The sequence below is a fragment of the Pituophis catenifer genome, unplaced genomic scaffold (genome assembly GCF_029215685.1).
Source record: "Pituophis catenifer annectens isolate HBS135680 unplaced genomic scaffold, rPitCat1.0.hap2 SCAF_13, whole genome shotgun sequence".
NCBI classification, from domain to species: domain Eukaryota; kingdom Metazoa; phylum Chordata; class Lepidosauria; order Squamata; family Colubridae; genus Pituophis; species Pituophis catenifer.
The window spans coordinates 15999949-16018667 of record NW_027256893.1 but is presented as its reverse complement, the minus strand read 5'-3'; the positions used below and the strand labels follow the sequence as shown (position 1 = coordinate 16018667).

The window sequence follows — 18719 nt, the reverse complement described above, 5'->3', positions numbered from 1 at the left end:
ACAAACTGTGTTAGGAACAAAGAAGAAAAGAGGGCATTAATCATCCTTGCCAAAGGGCTGGGCAAGGAGCCAGTCTTTAGGGCCCTTTGAAATACCATCTGCAATTTGTGTTCACTGTCCCAGTTCTATCTTTATAATAGCCCCCCCCGCCCCCCAGCCTCCTTTGCTGGCTGGACAACCTCCCTCTTTAGCAAGGGTCCCCAAACTTGGCAGCTTTAAGACTTGTGGACTTCAACTCCCAGAATTCCCCAGCATAGGTGGCTGGGGAATTCTGGGAGTTGAAGTCCAATTCTGGGAGTTGAAGTTGACTCAGCCTTCCATCCTTTCTAAGGTAGGTGAAATGAGGACCCAGTTTGTGGGGGCAATAAGCTGACTTTGTATAAAATATACAAAAGGATGAAGGCTATTGCTGAGCACATTGTAAGCCGCCCTGAGTCTTCGGAGAAAGGCGGCATATAAATCAAATTAAAAAAAAAAAAAAAGAAGAAGCCTTAAAGCTGCCAAGTTTGAAGACCTTTCCTCTATTGAGACCCCGCTGAAGGCGAAATCTGGCTGAGTCAAAGGGAGACCTCAACGGAGGGAGCCCCCCAGAAGGGTCCGCTTGGACTTTGCTTTGCAAAGCGACGTTGGTTCCGTTCCTTTCCGCCTCGGAAGATCAGATGGACTCCCCGGGCGCGACCTTCGCCCGCTGCAACCGATTCCCCCGTCCCCCACCACCAAGTCCCAACTTGGCTTCAAGTTATTGGAAGCCCTGAAATCGCCGCCGCCGCCGCCGCGTGCCCGTCCGCGGAGCTTGGTCGGTTGCTAAGAACCGCCGGACCAGCGAGCGAACAGACGGCGGCTTCTGCAGGCAGGAGGAAGAAAGGAGGAAGGGGGAAGGGGAAAAGAAAGGAAAGGGGGAAAGAGGAAGAGGAAGGGGAGAAGGAAAGGAAAGGGGAAGGGGAGAAGGAAAAGAAAGGGGGAAGGGGAAAGGAAGGAAGAAAAGGAAGGAGGAAAGAGAAAGGGGAAGGGAAAGGGGAGAAGTAAAAGAAAGGAAAGGGGGAAGGGGGAAGAGGAAGGGAAGAAGAAAAGGAAAGGGGGAAAGGAAAGGGGAAGGGGAGAAGTAGAAGAAAGGAGAAGAAAGGGGGAAGGGAAGAAGGAAAGGAAAGGGAGAAAGAGAAAGGGGAAGGAAAGAAGGAAAGGGAAAGGAAAGGGGAAAAGAGAAAGGGGAAGGGGAAAAGGAAAGGAAAGGAACGGGAAGGGGAAGGGGAAGGAAAGAAGGAAAGGGGAAAAGAGAAAGGGGAAGGAAGAAGGAAAAGGAAGGAAAGGGGGAAGTGGGAAGGGAAGAAGGAAAGGAAAGGGGAAAAGAGAAAGGAGGAGGGGAAGGGAAGAAGGAAAAGGAAAGGGAAGTGGGAAGGGAAGAAGGAAAAGGAAAGGGAAGTGGGAAGGGGAAGGGAAGAAGAAAGGGGAAAAGAGAAAGGAGGAGGGGAAGGGAAGGGAAGAAGGAAAAGGAAAGGAAAGGGGGAAGGGGAAGGAAAGAAGGAAAGGAAAGGAAAAAGAAAAGGAAAACCGGGACGTCTCCCCTCTCTGCTCAGAGATGCCTCTGCAGTCACCCAGCTACGACCCCCTGGCCACCGAGGGCCCGGAGGAGAAGGACTGGGAAGGGGACCAGGAGAAATTGGCCAAGGTGGGCAAGCAAGAGAGGAGAGGTGGGGAGGGGAGGGGGAGGGGTCTTCCTTTCCTCCAGGGTGGGTGATGTCTGCATGTGAGGCTCCAATTTAGAGCCCCGCAGTCGTGGTGGACGGATGGACTACAGCTCCCATCACCCCAACACCATGCTTTCTACTGGCTGGGACTCTAGGGGACTTTACTGCCCTGCATCTGGAGGACAGCAGGAGAAGGCCAGCAGATTGGAGATCTCAGTAAAAGTAGGGTTTATTTCTTTATTGCTTTGGAGGGTATGCGGGGGGGGGGGTTCTATAGAAATCGATCTATCTCACATACCTGACTTGGATGGCAAACAAAGTTTAAAAAGAGCAATAAAAGAAATAACAATGAAGAATTCAAAACAATAAAAGCAAGAAAACTGTAAAACTGTCTGGTTTGCCTCTGCAACCCAACAAGACAGACACAGATTTCGGAGGATAATTAGAACTGCAGAAAAAACAGTGGCTACCAACCTGCCTTCCATTGAGGACCTGGATACTGCACGAGTCAAAAAGAAGGCTGTGAAAATATCTACAGACCCCCTCACATCCTGGACATAAACTGTTTCAACTCCTACTCTCAAAACGACGCTATAGAGCACTGCACACCAGAACAACTAGACACAAGGACAGTTTCTTCCCGAACGCCATCACTCTGCTAAACAAATAATTCCCTCAACACTGTCAAACTATTCATTAAGTCTGCATTACTATTACTATTAGTCTTCTCATCATTCCTATCACCCATCACCTCTCACTTATAACTGCATGACTGTAACTTTGTTACTTGTATCCTTACGATTGATATTGGTATTGATTGTTCCCTGATTGTTTATTTGTTTCCCTATGACTATCATTAAGAGTTGTACCTTATGATTCTAGATGAAAGTATCTTTTCTTTTATGTACACTGAGAGCGTATGTACCTATTCTATTCTATTCTATTCTATTCTATTCTATTCTATTCTATTCTATTCTATTCTATTCTATTCTATTCTATTCTATTCTATTCTATTCTATTCTACAAGATAAAAATGAGCTATCTCGGTTTATTCACAGATTCATTTCAAGATTTTAAAAGGCCATACCGATGCAGTGACCTCCTGTCATTTTTGTTTCGACGATGCCAAAATTATTTCAGGGTCTTTCGATACCACAGTGAAGCTTTGGGTAAGTTTTGTTTTAAGGGCATAAGATCCCACTGCTCTCAAGTCTAAAAGATAATTTAATATAGGAAAACAAAGGCTACATTTTTCATGACTGAAAATCCTTGCCGGAGTTTTTATAATGTCTCCAAATTATAAAGAAAAACTGTAAATATATAATAAAAGAACTTAAGTACACAAACCTAAACCAGATATTATTATAGTTTTATTCAGAGGTGAAATCCAGCAGGTTCTGACAGGTTCTGGAGAACCGGTAGTGGAAATTTTGAGTAGTTTGGAGAACTGGCAAATACCACCTCTGGCTGGCCCCAGAGTGGGGTGGGAATGGAGATTTTGCAATATCCTTCCCCCAGGAGTGGGGAGGGAATGGGGATTTTGCAGTATCCTTCCCCCAGGAGTGGGGAGGGAATGGGGATTTTGCAGTACCCTTCCCCTGGAGTGGGGAGGGAATGGGGATTTTGCAGTACCCTTCCCCTGCCATGCCCACTAAACCACGCCCACCACACCACACCACGCCTACTAAGCCACGCTCACAGAACTGGTAGTAAAAAAATTTGGATTTCACCATTGATTTTATTCCTCCCTCTTCTGTTGGGCTGGTGTTCAGCTGGAAATATTAAGAACCCATTCTTGGATATAGTGGATGGGCTATTAATTAATGATTTGTCTTTTTTCACTCTCAGTGTGCAATTTGTTAACCCATCTTGTCTTTACTGAAGGATACTGCCTGTTCTATTTGCATCCACACCTTTAAAGATGAGCATACTGGACCCGTTTCGGAGTGTTGCCTGACTCCTGATAACCGAAGGTGATTATTTTATTGTATCTTATGCACGAGATTTAAATGTATATTATTATTGGATATTCCCCTGAATGGAACCTTGTTATAATGTCTTGCTTAGGACAATTGGAAAAGACCAGGAAATTTCCAAGCAGGACATTTTAATTTTAATAGACAGTTTTTGCACAGCTTATACCTTCTCTTGAAGGGAAACAGTGCCAAGATGTTAAAGGTTTCTCAGTCTGGCTCAGAAAAGATAATAAAGGAATTATCTGGATCATGATGACCCTTAGAGAGCTTAATCAGGACTTGTTTTGTGTCGCATTTAATTGCCAATGCTTGTTCCAAGTGCCAATTGGAGATGGTATGAATTTTTTGTAAAATGCCCCAAAGCCATGTAATCCCTTCCTTCCTTCCTTCCTTCCTTCCTTCCTTCCTTCCTTCCTTCCTTCCTTCCTTCCTTTTCCTTCCTTCCTCCCTCCCTCCCTCCCTCTTTCTTTCCTTCCTTCCTTCCTCTTTCTTTCCTTCCTTCCTTCCTTCCTCCTTCCCTCCCTCCCTCCCTCCCTCCCTCCCTCCCTCTTTCTTTCTTTCTTTCTTTCTTTCTTTCTTTCTTTCTTTCTTTCTTTCTTTCTTTCTTTCTTTCCTTCCTTCCTTCCTTCCTTCCTTCCTTCCTTCCTTCCTTCCTTCCTTCCTTCCTTCCATCCTTCCTTCCTTCCTTTGATATTTAATTTCTTCAGAAGACAGATCAGATTCAATTTCACCCTGTCAATCTGTTTTATCAATTTTTAGGTTGATAACAGCATCGTATGATAAAACCCTAAAGGCCTGGGACACTGAAACAGGAAAAATGCTTGTATGTATTGATTTTATTTCATGTTGTTTTCGAAGGCCAGCTTAAAAACGACCATAGATTTCTGTTTAGCCAAATTATCCATACCAACGTATATCTGAATTCCTGGCAGATGGAGAAAGTCATTGATGAGAATTTTTATCTTGGCCATTGGCCAATCAGCAAATGCAGTAAAGCTGGAATATCATTGTTAAATTGAATTGAATGAAATTAGCTTTTAACACAGTCTATATGGTTATATCAGCAGTGAGTGGTTTCGTATCTGAAGGGCAGGATATATGTATACAGGCAGTCCTTGACATGCAACACAGTGGTGAAATGTAAAATTTATTACTACCGGTTCTGTGGGCGTGGCTTGGAGGGGTAATATGACTAAGTGGGCGTGGCCAATTTTTTAAATTTATTTTTTATTTTATTTTTAAAACCATTTTTTCTACAACCTCTTCGGCTGAAGAGGTTGTAAAAAAAATGCTTTTAAAGCCTCTGACGATCCCAGCTGAGTTGCCTGATCGGCAGAGGCATTCTTTTTTTAAAAAAAGCCTCTGATGATCCCAGCTGAGCGCACGATCATCAGAGGCTTTTTTTTTTTTTTTTTTTTAAAAGCATTTTTTCGGCCAAAGAGGTTGTAGAAAAAATGCTTTTAAAAATATAAAAAAAGCCTCTGATGATCACATGGCTCAGCTGGGCAGTTGGGGGGGGGAGGGATTTTTGCTACCGGTTCTCCGAACCACCTGCCTCCATCGCTACCGGATCGGGCGATCCGGTCCAAACCGGGAGCATTTCACCCCTGATGCAACAGTTCATTTAGTGACCATTCGAAGTTATAACAGCACTGAAAAATTTGATACGACCGTTTTTCACAGTTACGACCTTTGCAGCATCCTCAAGGTCACGTGGTCAAAATCCAGACGCTTGGCAACTGACTCATATTTATGATGTTTGCAGCACCCCAAGGTCACATGATCCCCAATGGGGAAGCCAGATTCACTTAACAACTGGGTTACTCTCTTATCAGCTGCAGGGATTCACTTAACGCGTGCAGCAAGAAAACGGGGCACAACGGGGCACAAACTCACTTAACAAATGTCTCGCTTAACAACAGACATTTTGGGCTCAATTGTGGTCGTACGTCGAGGACTATCTGTATGTAATATGGCAACTGTTTTAGGGTATCTGAGCTCACATCTCAGGCAGTCTAAGGAACGTCGCAGCAAAAAAAGAATGGGGGGTAAAAACATGTCCCCCTCAGCACATTTTTTCCAAATCCATTTTTTCACGGACTGACTTTTCTTTAAAAAGCCTTTCTTATGAGGTAGTTTTTGTTGTGCTTTTCCGGTCTGCCCTTCAAACCAATGCCAAGGGTGACTTACCCTCCTGAAAATAAATTCATAATTTGAATCAATTTAAACCATATCGTTTACGAAAATGCTGTCAGAGAGAGGCCGAAGAAGGAGGGGAAGAGGAATAAATAGCAGAGAGCATAAGAAAATCTGTTAAACGAAACCAGGTCTTGATCTGGGGTCAGAACAGGCCTCCAAAAGCTACATAGAGAGAGACCCTCTGCCATGAAAATAAACCCTCAGTCGGATTAAAACAATTAAAGGGGGGAAAAAAAGCAATAAAAGATAGCAGATGATATTCCGGGGGGGGGGGGGGGGTATGTGTATCAAAATTCCAAGTACAGGGATGTTCCCTTGGTTAAAAAAAAATCAAGATGGCGGCCAATATCGTATGATTGAAACTCTTTGATCACACGATATTGGCCCCCACCTTGTTTTTTTTTATCCCTTTCCTCTTGCAGACCTCTTGAAGAGCAAAAAAAAAAAAAAAAAAGAAATGGGAGAGACTTTTGATGGGGCATCCTACAAAGTCCACCAAGGAGAAAATTTAAATACAGCTAGCCCTCGACTTACAGCAGTTCATTCAGTCACAAGGGCACTGAAAAAAAGTGACTTATGACCCTTTTTCACAGTTACACAACCTTTGTAGCATCCCCATGATCGGATGACCAAAATTCAGATGCTTGGCAACTGATTCATACTTATGACCATTGCAGTATCCCGGGGGGGTCATGCAATGGATTCCCTGTTGTGACCTTCTTACGAGCAAAATCAATGGGGAAGCCAGTCTCACTTAACAACCGTGTCATTAACTTAACAGCTGCAGTGATTCAATTCACTGTGGCAAGAAAGGTCATAAAATGGGGCGAAATTCACTTAATAACTGTCTCTCTTAGCAACAGAAATTTTGGGCTCAATCAAGAACTACAATCTCTACAGTCTGTTTTTAGTGCATCGCAAGGGAGTAAAAAAAAATTGGGAGTTTTTCTCCAACGTCTCACTTTGTTTGACCCTAAGTGGAATTCATAATAATCTGATGATAATTAATTAATTTTCTTGAACACCATATGGCTCATGCTGCTAAAGCTAATGAGGTTAATTGCACTGAAACCAATGAGACGGATTACTTGCTATTCGTATCTTTAGTCAAACCCTTCTGGGAAAATGCTTATGATCAACTAATTAAAAGAAAATAGTTGCAACTGGATCAATATTTTAAAACAAAAGAGTCTTGGATGTCCTTTGTATATATAAAATAAATTTGGTGGTTTTTTTCCCGCCCCCCACATTCTATAGTGGTCTCTGAGTCAGGATGGCCTGATAACTACATGCCATATTTCACATGATGGCAAGTACGTTGTCTCTGGCTCGGATTTGGAGAATGCGTTATTCGTCTGCAATGTTGAAGATGGTGAAGAGGTGGCATTCATCCGAGGTACAGTTTCTGAACTTTGGTTGACGTCCTTTTTCTTCTGGTAAAAGGTGAAGTCAGTAGCAACAGTCCCACGTTGGGGTGGAGCGGGGTCATAATTGGCAAGATGACACGTTCTGAATGGACAGGGCTTTGGTTACATCCAACTCTCTGTCCATCATCTTGAAGGTTTTGGCCTTCAACCCCATGGATACCACTAGAATAAATATACCTGAGGTTGTGGAAGAACGGTGGCAGAAATTTGGTATGTCTAGTTTAATGAAAAGAAGTACTGGAGATGACATGATAGAAGTGTCCCAATACCTTAAGAGCCTTGGTGGTACAAGGGTTTAAGGCACCCTGTTATTAAGCTTATTAAGACCAGCTGCCTGCAATTACTGCAGGGTTCGAATCTCGCCAAGGCTCAAGGTTGACTCAGCCTTCCATCCTTTCTAAGGTAAGTGAAATGAGGACCCAGTTTGTGGGGGCAATAAGCTGACTTTGTATAAATATACAAAAGGATGAAGGCTATTGCTGAGCACATTGTAAGCCGCCCTGAGTCTTCGGAGAAGGGCAGCATATAAATCAAATTAAAAAAAAAAAAAAGAGGCAGCTACAAAGAAAAGGGGTCAAACCTACCCTGTTTCCCCCAAAATAAGACATCCCCTGATAATAAGCCCAATCGGGCTTTTGAGCACATGGCAATAAGGCCAAGTGCTTATTTCAGGGTTCAAAAAAAATATAAGACAGGGTCTTAATTTCGGGGAAACACGGTATTCTCCAAAGCACCTGAAGGCAGGACAAAAAGCAACGGGTGGAAACTAATCAAGGAGAGAAGCAACTTAGAACTAAGGAGAAATTTCCTGACAGAACAATTAATCAGTGGAACAACTTGCCTCCAGAAGTTGTGAATGCTCCAACACTGGAGGTTTTTAAGAAGAGATTGGACAACCATTTGTCTGAAATGCTATAGGGTCTCCTGCCTAAGCAGGGGGTTGGACTAGAAGACCTCCATGGTCCCTTCCAACTCTGTTATTCTGATATAATCGGTCAACCTTTGACCACTGGAGTATCTGTATGAACCTCCAACCTTTTGATGGTTGGAGGCCAAACCAGGTACCACTTGATACCTGCGGAATCTTTCTTTCAGATTATCACAGAAGTACAATTCAAAGTTGCCGGTTCGATCCTGTCAACCAGAGAATAGCTACGGTGTCCTCTGACATGTCTATAAAATTCTGGGATATCATCGCAAGGGCTACCACAGTCACCATTGAAGGGTAAGAAACCAACGTAGTATGATTTTATTATGAATTTGTTGGCTTTATCTAATGTTGTTGTTAGTTGTGAAGTCGTGTCCGACCCATCGCGACCCCATGGACAACGTTCCTCCAGGCCTTCCTGTCCTCTACCATCCTCTGGAGTCCATTTAAGCTCACACTGACTGCTTCAGGGACTCCATCCAGCCACCTCGTTCTCTGCTGTCCCCTTCTTCTTTTGCCCTCAATCTTTCCCAGCATTAGGCTCTTCTAGAGTGAGTCCTTCCTTCTCATTAGGTGGCCAAAGTATTTGAGTTTCATCTTCAGCATCTGGCCTTCTAAAGAGCAGTCAGGGTTGATTTCCTCTAGGACTGACCGGTTTAGCATATTATTGGTTCGATTTATATGCCGCCCTTCTCCGGAGACTCAGAGTGGCTTACAATGCGTTAAGCAATAGCCTTCATACTTTTGTATATACCTGCTTAGTAGGGCTTTCGGCCCCCCCTAAGCGGTGTTGTTTTTTATACAAAGTCAGCTTATTGCCCCCACAATCCAGGGCCTCATTTTACCTACCTCGAAAGGATGGAAGGCTGAGTCAACCTTGATATATTGATAATGATTATCTACTCGCCTTTTGACTGGCTTCCATAAAATTCGGAACTGGCCTTGGATAATGCAAGATTGGTCTATTGTCCCCTTTATTCCAAATGTGGCCATTATACAAAAAAAAAAAGAACTCAGAAGATCATTAATTAGTTCATTAATCTTCTCTGCAATTACACAGCAATAGCCCTCTTGTCCTTTAGATAACCACATCTCAGCCTGTTAATGTGAAATGTCATGTTTCTTTCAGGGCACACACCAATGCCATTGCAGATTGCTGCTTCTCTTTGGATGGCCATTATCTGTGTACAGCAGGGTGGGATGAAAATATCAAATTATGGGATGTCCGTACGGGAGAATTCCGGTCTCATGGGCCTATTACTTTGGATCCAGGTCACATAGGCATTGTTGGCAGCTGTGATTTTAGCAAAGACGGTGAGTTATGCACGATGAATAATCTTAGCACCAACAGAGAGAGAAGAAGGTTAGTTCAGGGCTGTCTCCCAGATTCACGTTGAAACCGCTTTCTCAGAGCGATTAAATTACTGCTTCTATAATTTGAACTAAATTGAATTTGCATTGCCCTTTAATTAGCCTTATAAAACACTCTATAATTGATGCAGTTATTATGATGTACTGCTTCTTTTTGGCCCCGGGAATAAAATATTTGTCCATCCAAGACGTGTAGAATGGGAAAAATTGTGCTCAAATCACGATTTAGTCATTCAGTCTACCTCCTGTGGAGATATGATGGAATAAAGTATCTTAATGGAAGGGTTTTTATTAGGAAATCTGTTTTTCCCCACATTAAGTTCAATACTTTCTCCCTCTGCTGGTTTATAAAAATACCTTTGAACTGACCTCCACTGCCAGTGACTACCTCCAAGTATATTTCTTAGCAGCATTACCTAATTGGCCAACCCATATAATAACCTGAGTAAAAGATATTATGATTCTATCATCTATCTATCTATCTATCTATCTATCTATCTATCTATCTATCTATCTATCTATCTATCATCTAGCTATCTAGCTATCTAGCTATCTTATATCATCTGTCTCAGGGGTGGGCTGCTGAGGGTTTGCAGGGGCTTGGGAGAAACTGTAGCTAAGATTCTGTGCAGTTCAGAGAACCCCCAAATCCCACTCCTGGCTGGTCCCGTCCACTCCTCCCCTCCTAGGAGTGCCCATGTGGCTCGTTTTGGATGCAGGTAAGTGCAGGGCATGCGCAGAGGCTTGGGGAGGGCAAAAAATGGGCCTATCGGAAGTTCAGGAAGGCCTGTTTCTAGCCTCCAGAGGGCCTCCGGAGCCTGGGGAGGCCATTTTCGCCCTCCCAGACACTCAAGGAACGCCTCTGAAGCCCAGGGAGGGCAAAAAGCTGTGGTGCAGGAGGCTGACTAGTCCACGCCCACCATGGCCACGCCCACTCAGCAACTGGGCAGAGAACCCCTTACTAAAATTTTTGAAGCCCACCCCTGATCTATCTCTATTATTTCTATTATCCATCAATCATCATCATCATCATTTCTCTCTCGCCTCTCTCTCTCTTCTTCATCTCTCTCTTCCCATCTCTATCTATCGGTCTATCTGAATTTTTATATGGGCCTAAATAATAAGACTTCCAGGGTTAATCTAAAGTCCTGAGGTGACCACAGATAGCCAAGAAAACAAACCAATGAATAATCTAACAAATGTAACCAGAGTTTTCACACAGATGACCAGGCTAAATTATCATACTTTGCATACATTATGTTAACGACATAGTTTTTTGAAAAATGTGGAAAGCAAGGGAGACAACCAGCAACAAAGTGGATGAATTGATTACAGTGGAGATAGGTTGAAAGACCTGAGGGAGCAGGTTGGGGACAGATCATCCTGGAATAAATCCAGGGGTGAAATCCGGCAAGTTCTGACAGGTTCTGGAGAACCGGTAGCGGAAATTTTGAGTAGTTTGGAGAACTGGCAAATACCACCTCTGGCTGGCCCCAGAGTGGGGTGAGAATGGAGATTTTGCAATATTCTTCCCCCAGAAGTGGGGAATGGGGATTTTGCAGTATCCTTCCCCTGGAGTGGGAAGGGAATGGAGATTTTGCAGTATCCTTCCCCTGCCACGCCCACCAAGCCACGGCCAAGCCACACCCACCAAGCCATGCCCACAGAACCGGTAGTAAAAAAAGTTTGGATTTCACCACTGAGTAAATCTATATTATGTGGTTATTAGAAATCAACACTGATTCAATGGCACAGAAATCAATCAGTCTGTCAATCAATCAATCAATCTGATTCCTTGTGCCCTAAAGATATTCATTTATACCACTAGTTGGTAGTGGATGAATTATTGTTCCACCAAAATCTGAATTCGTTGTTTTCCTATTTCAGTTAGACATTTGTGCCTACTTTGCATTTCTTACACATCCCAACTCAATTCCTGTTCCTTTATTTCTGTTCTGTGCCAAGTTATTATTATTACTGCACTTTATCATATGGAAGTTTATGCACCATATTTAATGTTTACGGTGTTCAGGATCGACAGAGCTGGGGCTTTTCTTTTCTTTTTTTTTCTCCCAATAAATTTAAACAAACTCAGAATTTCTGCTTGCACTTTAAAGGCATTCATTCTCCTTTGAGAGCCTCAGAAAATACGTGGAAACATGACTAATACCCTTAACGCGTCATCCAAATTATATTTCAGAGTTTTTGTAGAACAGCTTTGGCTCTTTCATAACAATAGAAGGCCATCCCATGTGGCATAATTGTGTTCTATTTCAGCCTCGTGCGTGGTGTCTGGAGGTTATGACAAAACCATCGGTGTCTGGGACATAGGAGAAGCATATCAAAAGATATCCTTAAAGGTACTGAAAACAGCTCTTATTTTATCAAACAGGGATTCAAATGGCCTCAGTATAGGTAGTCCTTGACACATGACCACAATCGAGCCCAAAATTTCCATTGCTAAGCAAGACGGTTGTTAAGAAAGTCGCAAAAGGGACCCTGCAATGCATCATAGATACATGCCAGTTGTCAATTTTGACCACGTGACCAAACGGGGATCACAGGAAGCCTGGAAGAATGCCGCTATCTTAAGTACATGCCAGTTGCCAAATGCCCAAATTTTTGATCACGTCACCATTTGCACAGTCACTATAAAAAACTGGTTGTAAGTTGAGGACTACCTGGATTCAGGTTTTTAAGAAGAGATTGGACAACCATTTGTTCAGAATGGTATAAGGTCTCCTGCTTGTATAGGAGGAGAAGTAGAGTAGAGTAGAGTAGAGTAGAGTAGAGCAGAGTAGAGCAAAGAGTAGAGTAGAGTAGAGTAGAGTAGAGTAGAGTAGAGTAGAGTAGAGTAGAGTAGAGTAGAGTAGAGTAGAGTAGAGTTGGAAGGGACCTTGGAGGTCTTCTAGTCCAACCCCCTGTCTAGGCAGGAAACCTTACACCACTTCAGACAAATGGTTATCCAACCTCTTCTTAAAAACTTCCAGTGTTGGAGCATTCACAACTTCTGGAGGCAAGTCGTTCCACTGATTAATTGTTCTAACTATCAGGAAATTTCTCCTTAGTTCTCTAGGTTGTTTCTCTCCATCTAGCTTGGACTAAAAGACCTCCAAATTCCCTTCCAACTCTATTATTCTATTATTCTGTTTTTATGTAGTAAAATAAATGGGTTGATACCTCCTTAGTATAGATCATTTGAGTGTCCCTGTCAGGTTTCGAGGTCATCTCAAATAAATTGCATTTCAAACAAAATCTTTGAAGTAAAACTCCCATTTATTAAGCACGACATTCTGAATCCGACTCCAATTGCAGCCAACACTGACTTCCAGACCCAAAACCCTCCCTTTCCGTTCCCCACTCCCCTGCACTCATTGGCCATCTTCCAAGTCAGTCTACCCCTATCTACTGCTCCAACTCAAAGGAATTTCCCCCCTCCCATCCCATCTCCTAGGGGATATTATCTCCAGGGAAAATAAGTAGGTGAAAACTCAAACATCCCTTTCCAGATGCCTCCGCTTCTTCTTCCTATGTCAGCACTAGAGTAAATGCAGCTTGAAGTGCTGACAGTCCCAATGACAATATAGCTTGAAACGTTTCTTTCTCCCTCATCTTTTTGCTCAGCATTCGTAGCTGTTCTGGAAGCATGCTTCAGAAGCTTCTGGCTGTCCCACCTTTGCCATGTTCCTAGCCCCAGCCCCTGCTCAGTCGTTTGTGAAAGCAAAATAGCAATTGAATTATGGTTGCTAGGCAACTGGAACATCATTCTTCGAGTGATTCATGATCAACCGTTGCAATTATTTCAGCCGTAGCCCGTGACGCTCTTGAGATTGAAATCTGTTAACTCAAACAAGCCAGAATGTTTGTATATAAACTAGAGTGGAACAAACTGAAATTCTCAAGTGATTATATTCATTTTACTGGTCCTGGATGAGGAGGCCCTGCCTTCTTTGTGCATTGCTGCTATAACATTAGAAAGGTATAAGAGATGATGGAATAATCTATATATTGTCTATAAGACTGAAAACTAGGAAAGACGACAAGATTTCTTACCCATCCATCCTTTTGTTTGGCTGTTAAAAATCATAATATGTGAAGCCCCACAGAAAATCAATTTATAAATCAATGTATAAATAAAATAAAATAAAATAAAAATAAAAATAAAAATAAAACAAGGCCTGGTGGCTCAGCAGACTGATAGCATTGTGATTAACAGCAGCTATCTGCAATTACTGTAAGTTCGAATCTCACCAGGCTCAAGGTTGACTCAGCCTTCCATCCTTTCTAAGGTAGGTAAATTGAGGACCCAGTTTGTGGGGGCAATAAGCTGACTTTGTATAAAAAAAAGAAAAAGAAAAAAAGGACACCGCTTTTGGGGGGGGGCGAAAGCCCTACTAAGCAGGTATATACAAAAGTATGAAGGCTATTGCTTAATGCATTGTAAGCCACCCTGAGTTTCCGGAAAAGGGCGGCATATAAATCGAACCAATAAATAAATAAATATGAATCAGTTCTCAAGCTTCCGAAGGTAAATCAAGATGTCCATGGGGATGCTGCAACGGTCATAAGTGTGAAAAATGGTCATCAGTCCCTTTTTTCGGTGCCGTTGTAACTTTGAACGGTCACTAAATGAAGTACTATAAGTTGAGGACTACCTGTAGTGGAATGAAACAGAAATGAAACCTACCAGGGTAATTTTCAGCCCGCTCCTCCAAATTAAATTGGATATTACTTTTTTCTCGGTAGCCTTAGTAGCGTAGCTAGAAATCTAGCTAAGAATGTGCTTTATGTCTTAAATTGCTGATAAATTATGTTTTTGTAGGGTCATGCTGATTGGGTGACCGATGTGGCCATTAGCCAGGACAAGAAACTTCTTGTTTCCTCTTCAAAGGTATTATCAAAAGTCATCAGAGAATGCACTGAAATGTTTCAACACTTGCAATAGTAGATTATCTTTGCGGCCATGAATCAGAGTTCCAAACTGGTCTTCAAGCGATAAAATTCTCAGTACGTCTTACAGCTAATCCTCGCCTTACGACCACAATGGAGTCCAAAATTTCTGTTGTTAAGCCAGACATTTGTTAAGTGAGTCAGCCTATTCTCCAAAGCACCTAAAGCAGGGGTGAAATCCAGCAGGTTCTGGAGAACCGGCAGCGGAAATTTTGAGTAGTTCGGAGAACCGGCAAATGCTACCTCTGGCTGTCCCCAGGAGTGTTGAGGGAATGGGGATTTTGCAGTATCCTTCCCCCAGGAGTGTTGAGGGAATGGGGATTTTGCAGTATCCTTCCCCCAGGAGTGTTGAGGGAATGGGGATTTTGCAGTATCCTTCCCCTGGAGTGGGGAGGGAATGGGGATTTTGCAATATCCTTCTCCCAGGAGTGGGGTGGGAATGGGGATTTTGTAGTATCCTTCCCCCAGGAGTGGGGAGGGAATGGGGATTTTGTAGTATCCTTCCCCCAGGAGTGGGGAGGGAATGGGGATTTTGCAGTATCCTTCCCCTGGAGTGGGGAGGGAATGGAGATTTTGCAGTATCCTTCCCCTGGAGTGGGGAGGGAATGGAGATTTTGCAGTATCCTTCCCCCAGGAGTGGGGAGGGAATGAGGATTTTGCAGTATCCTTCCCTCTGTCATGCCCACCAAGCCACTGTCCTAAAGGCAGGACAAGAAGCAATGGATGGAAACTAAACAAGGAGAGAAGCATCGTAGAACTAAGGAAAGCATTTCCTGACAGTGATAACAATTAATCAGGGGAACAACTTGCCACCAGAAGTTGTGAATGCTCCAAAACTGGAGGTTTTCAAGAAGAGATTGGACAACCAATTGTCTAAAATGCCATAGGGTTTCCTGCCTGAGCAGGGGGTTGGATTAGAAGACCTCCAAGGTCCCTAAAATCAGGTACAAGTCCTTTAATAACCACCTTGCTTAGCAACGGAAATTCTGCTCCCAATTGTCATCGTACATTGAGGACTACTTTATTGTCTACTCATTGGAAGGACAACCACATAAATTGAGATAATACAAACAGTTTGGCATGGCTTCGTCAATTCATTTTTTTAGGTAACTAAAGAATCCTGGCAACCAAGGAAACCAGGGAAAAAAACGTGGTGTACTGTAGTCCAGCCATTGTCTGGAAGAACTGCAATTCCGTTCATGGATACAAAATTCTTCTAATATTATAGGACCAGACAGTGAGATTATGGGATATTAAAAATGCCAACGAAATCCCCATGGTGATTCAAGCTGTGAAAACCAAAGGTTCCAAAATCTGCAAGGTCAGTATATTTAATAGAAGTGACAGATTTGATGGGATGGGATGGGATGGGATGGGATGGGATGGGATGGGATGGGATGGGATGGGATGGGATGGGATGGGATGGGATGGGATGGGATGGAATGGAATGGAATGGAATCAGGGGTGAAATGCTCCCGGTTCAGATCAATTCAGCTGAACCAGTAGCGATGGCGGCCGGTGGTTCGGAGAACCGGTAGTGATGGCGGCGTGAGGCTCCTCCCACCCACTCAGTCATCGTTACTTCCTGGAGTAGAGTAGAGTAGAGTAGAGTAGAGTAGAGTAGAGTAGAGTAGAGTAGAGTGGAGTGGAGTGGAGTGGAGTGGAGTGGAGTGGAATGGAATGGAATGGAATGGAATGGAATGGAATGGAATGGAATGGAATGGAATAAGAGTAGTGTCAGCACTCCAAGTTGCATTCACTCCAGCGCTGACATAAGAAGGAGAAGGTGGGGGCATCTGGCAAGAGGACGCTTGACTTTTCACCTACTTATTTTCCCTGGAGATACTATCCTTTAGGAGATGGGTTGGGAGGGGGGAAATTCCTTTGAGCTGAAGTAGTAGATAAAAGCAGAGTGACTTGGAAGAGGGCCAATGAGACGCAGAGCAGTGGGGATAGGAGGGGGAGAGTTTGGACCAGGAAGTCAGTGTTGGCTGCAACGGAGTCGGAGTTTGATTGTTGTGCTTAATAAATGAAAGATTTTGATCAAGGACTATTTGTTTGAAATGCAATTAATGTGAGACGACACCAAATCCTGACAAGTAGAATAAGAGTAGAATTGGGATAGGATGGGATGGGATAGGATGGAATCAGGGGTGAAATGCTCCCGGTTCTGACCAGTTCGGAAAACCGGTAGCAATGGTGGCGGGAGGCTCCGCCCACCCGCCTGGTCATTGTTACTTCCTGATTTTAACCCGGAAGTAACCATTTTTTTTACCCTCTGTGCATGCACAGAGGGTCTACGCGCACGGGGTGCGTGCACTTCCAAACCAGTTGGGAAGATAAGTAGATTTCACCCCAGAATGGAATGGAATGGAATGGAATGGAATGGAATGGAATGGAATGGAATCGAATCGAATCGAATCGAATCGAATCGAATCGAATAGAATAGAATAGAATAGAATAGAATAGAATAGAATAGAATAGAATAGAACAGAAAAAATGTGGAGAAATAGTGAGTTGCAACTTAAGTGCATGTGGATGGCCAATTTTTGGCATGGAAGAGTGGTCAGTTCCAGAAATAGATTGAGCGTCAGATGCCTATTACAGTTGAATTTCTTTTTTAACACCAACATTCAGTGTGAAGAATGTCAAAAATCTTTTCTGATCTTCCGGAACAAAGAAGACACAATAGAAACCCGGTGTGTATTTTGTCGACTAGCATCTCCCAACGAAGTTGTTTTACCGCTGCCACCCGCTTTGCCTCCAGATCTCTAAAGGATTCAGCAGCGAGCCGATTTTAAAACATTTGTCAACATCGCAATCTTTTTTTTAATTTAATTTTGAAGTTTTCCTGTAACGTCGTGTGGCAAATAAAATGAAATAAAAATTTCCATCCGAATTAACCTTCTGTTCAATTCTCTGCGGTCAGATTAAAAAATGGCGAAGACAGAACTGTTGAAAGAATTCAGCTCATCCTTCTAATGGGCAGATACAGGTAGCCAGGGGTGGGTTCTAAAATATCTAAAATATCCTTCCCCCAGGAGTGGGGTAGGAATGGAGATTTTACAGTATCCTTCCCCTGGAGTGGGGTGGGAATGGAAATTTTAAATATCCTTCCCCCAGGAGTGGGGAGGGAATGGAGATTTTACAGTATCTTTCCCCTGCCACATCCACTAAGACATGCCACGCCCACCAAGCACACCCACAGAACCGGTAGTAAAAAAAATTCACCAGTTTAGTGAACTGTTTACAAACAGTTCATTTAATGAACTGTTGTAAGTCGAGGACTACCTCTATTGCTTTCAGTTCACTTCACCAGTTTAAGTCTTGCAGAAGACAAGGCTTTGACTATCAATTGATTATGACTGGTTCTTGTGAGTTATTGATAGGGGATTTTCAGACATCATAAATATGGGTGACATAAATAGCAGGTGTGATTAGGAGGAAAACCCTTATGAATTATAGCGCATTTGTGCACCAGCGCGGATTCGATCTCATTCAAAATAATAAATTGCTTTATAGAATTTGAATACTTTTAGTTCACAGCAGGGGAAAAAAATGGGTATCGAGTCAGCCTGGGCTGTAATAGCTTTTAGAGATAGCTGCATAATGGGATAAACCTTGAACTAATGTAAGAGTTTAAAGTGCTATGTTGTGTAAATGAAATTGCTCCTAATCCTGTTGTATGTTTCTCCCCCCAGATAAATTATACGGCGTTGTAATAAAATGTCACTTTAGAAAAAAAAACAAAACGCACGTTGCAGTACCCTGTGATGTGAACTCTTCAATAAATGTAACGGCGCTTTAATAAAAGCATTTTAAATACATTATATGCCATTCCGGGCTTTTCTTTTCATAATATTATAAAGCCGTGATGTATCGCTCCTGGAGTTCATTTTCCTGGTAATTATTATTGAACTGAATAATTCATGGATTTAGGGAAAAGGTTGGCCCTGATTTAATTAAACAATATTTTCCACTACAGGCAGTATTGTTTTTTCCTTATTCTCAATTTCCCTCAAGAATAGGATTATCCTTGAAGGCGAAAGCTTAGCTGTTGAACGGAATTTTATCTGACATAGAGCTCCGTTTATTTATTTATTTATTTATTTATTTATTTATTTATTTATTTATTTATTTATTTATTTATTTATTTATTTATTTATTTATTTATTTATTTATT

General features: G+C 42.6%; 1 protein-coding gene across 1 annotated transcript; it reads left to right on the top strand.

The window, feature by feature from the left end:
• The first annotated feature begins 1576 nt into the window (after nucleotides 1-1576).
• Nucleotides 1577-17321, top strand: WDR88 (WD repeat domain 88). The gene is made up of 11 exons (XM_070953218.1): nucleotides 1577-1666; nucleotides 2744-2854; nucleotides 3570-3658; nucleotides 4421-4484; nucleotides 7118-7256; nucleotides 8383-8512; nucleotides 9345-9529; nucleotides 11864-11946; nucleotides 14409-14477; nucleotides 15765-15857; nucleotides 17174-17321. The coding sequence occupies exons 1-11, from the start codon at nucleotides 1577-1579 to the stop codon at nucleotides 17309-17311; spliced, it is 1191 nt and encodes a 396-aa protein (XP_070809319.1). The 3' UTR covers nucleotides 17312-17321.
• Nucleotides 17322-18719: the final 1398 nt, after the last annotated feature.

Coding starts and splice junctions, on each gene's coding strand:
- WDR88 (XM_070953218.1), top strand. CDS start 1,577: ATGCCTCTGCAGTCACCCAGCTACGACCCCCTGGCCACCGAGGGCCCG. Junction 8,513..9,344: donor ACCACAGTCACCATTGAAGG/GTAAGAAACCAA, acceptor TGTTTCTTTCAG/GGCACACACCAATGCCATTG. Junction 9,530..11,863: donor CTGTGATTTTAGCAAAGACG/GTGAGTTATGCA, acceptor GTTCTATTTCAG/CCTCGTGCGTGGTGTCTGGA.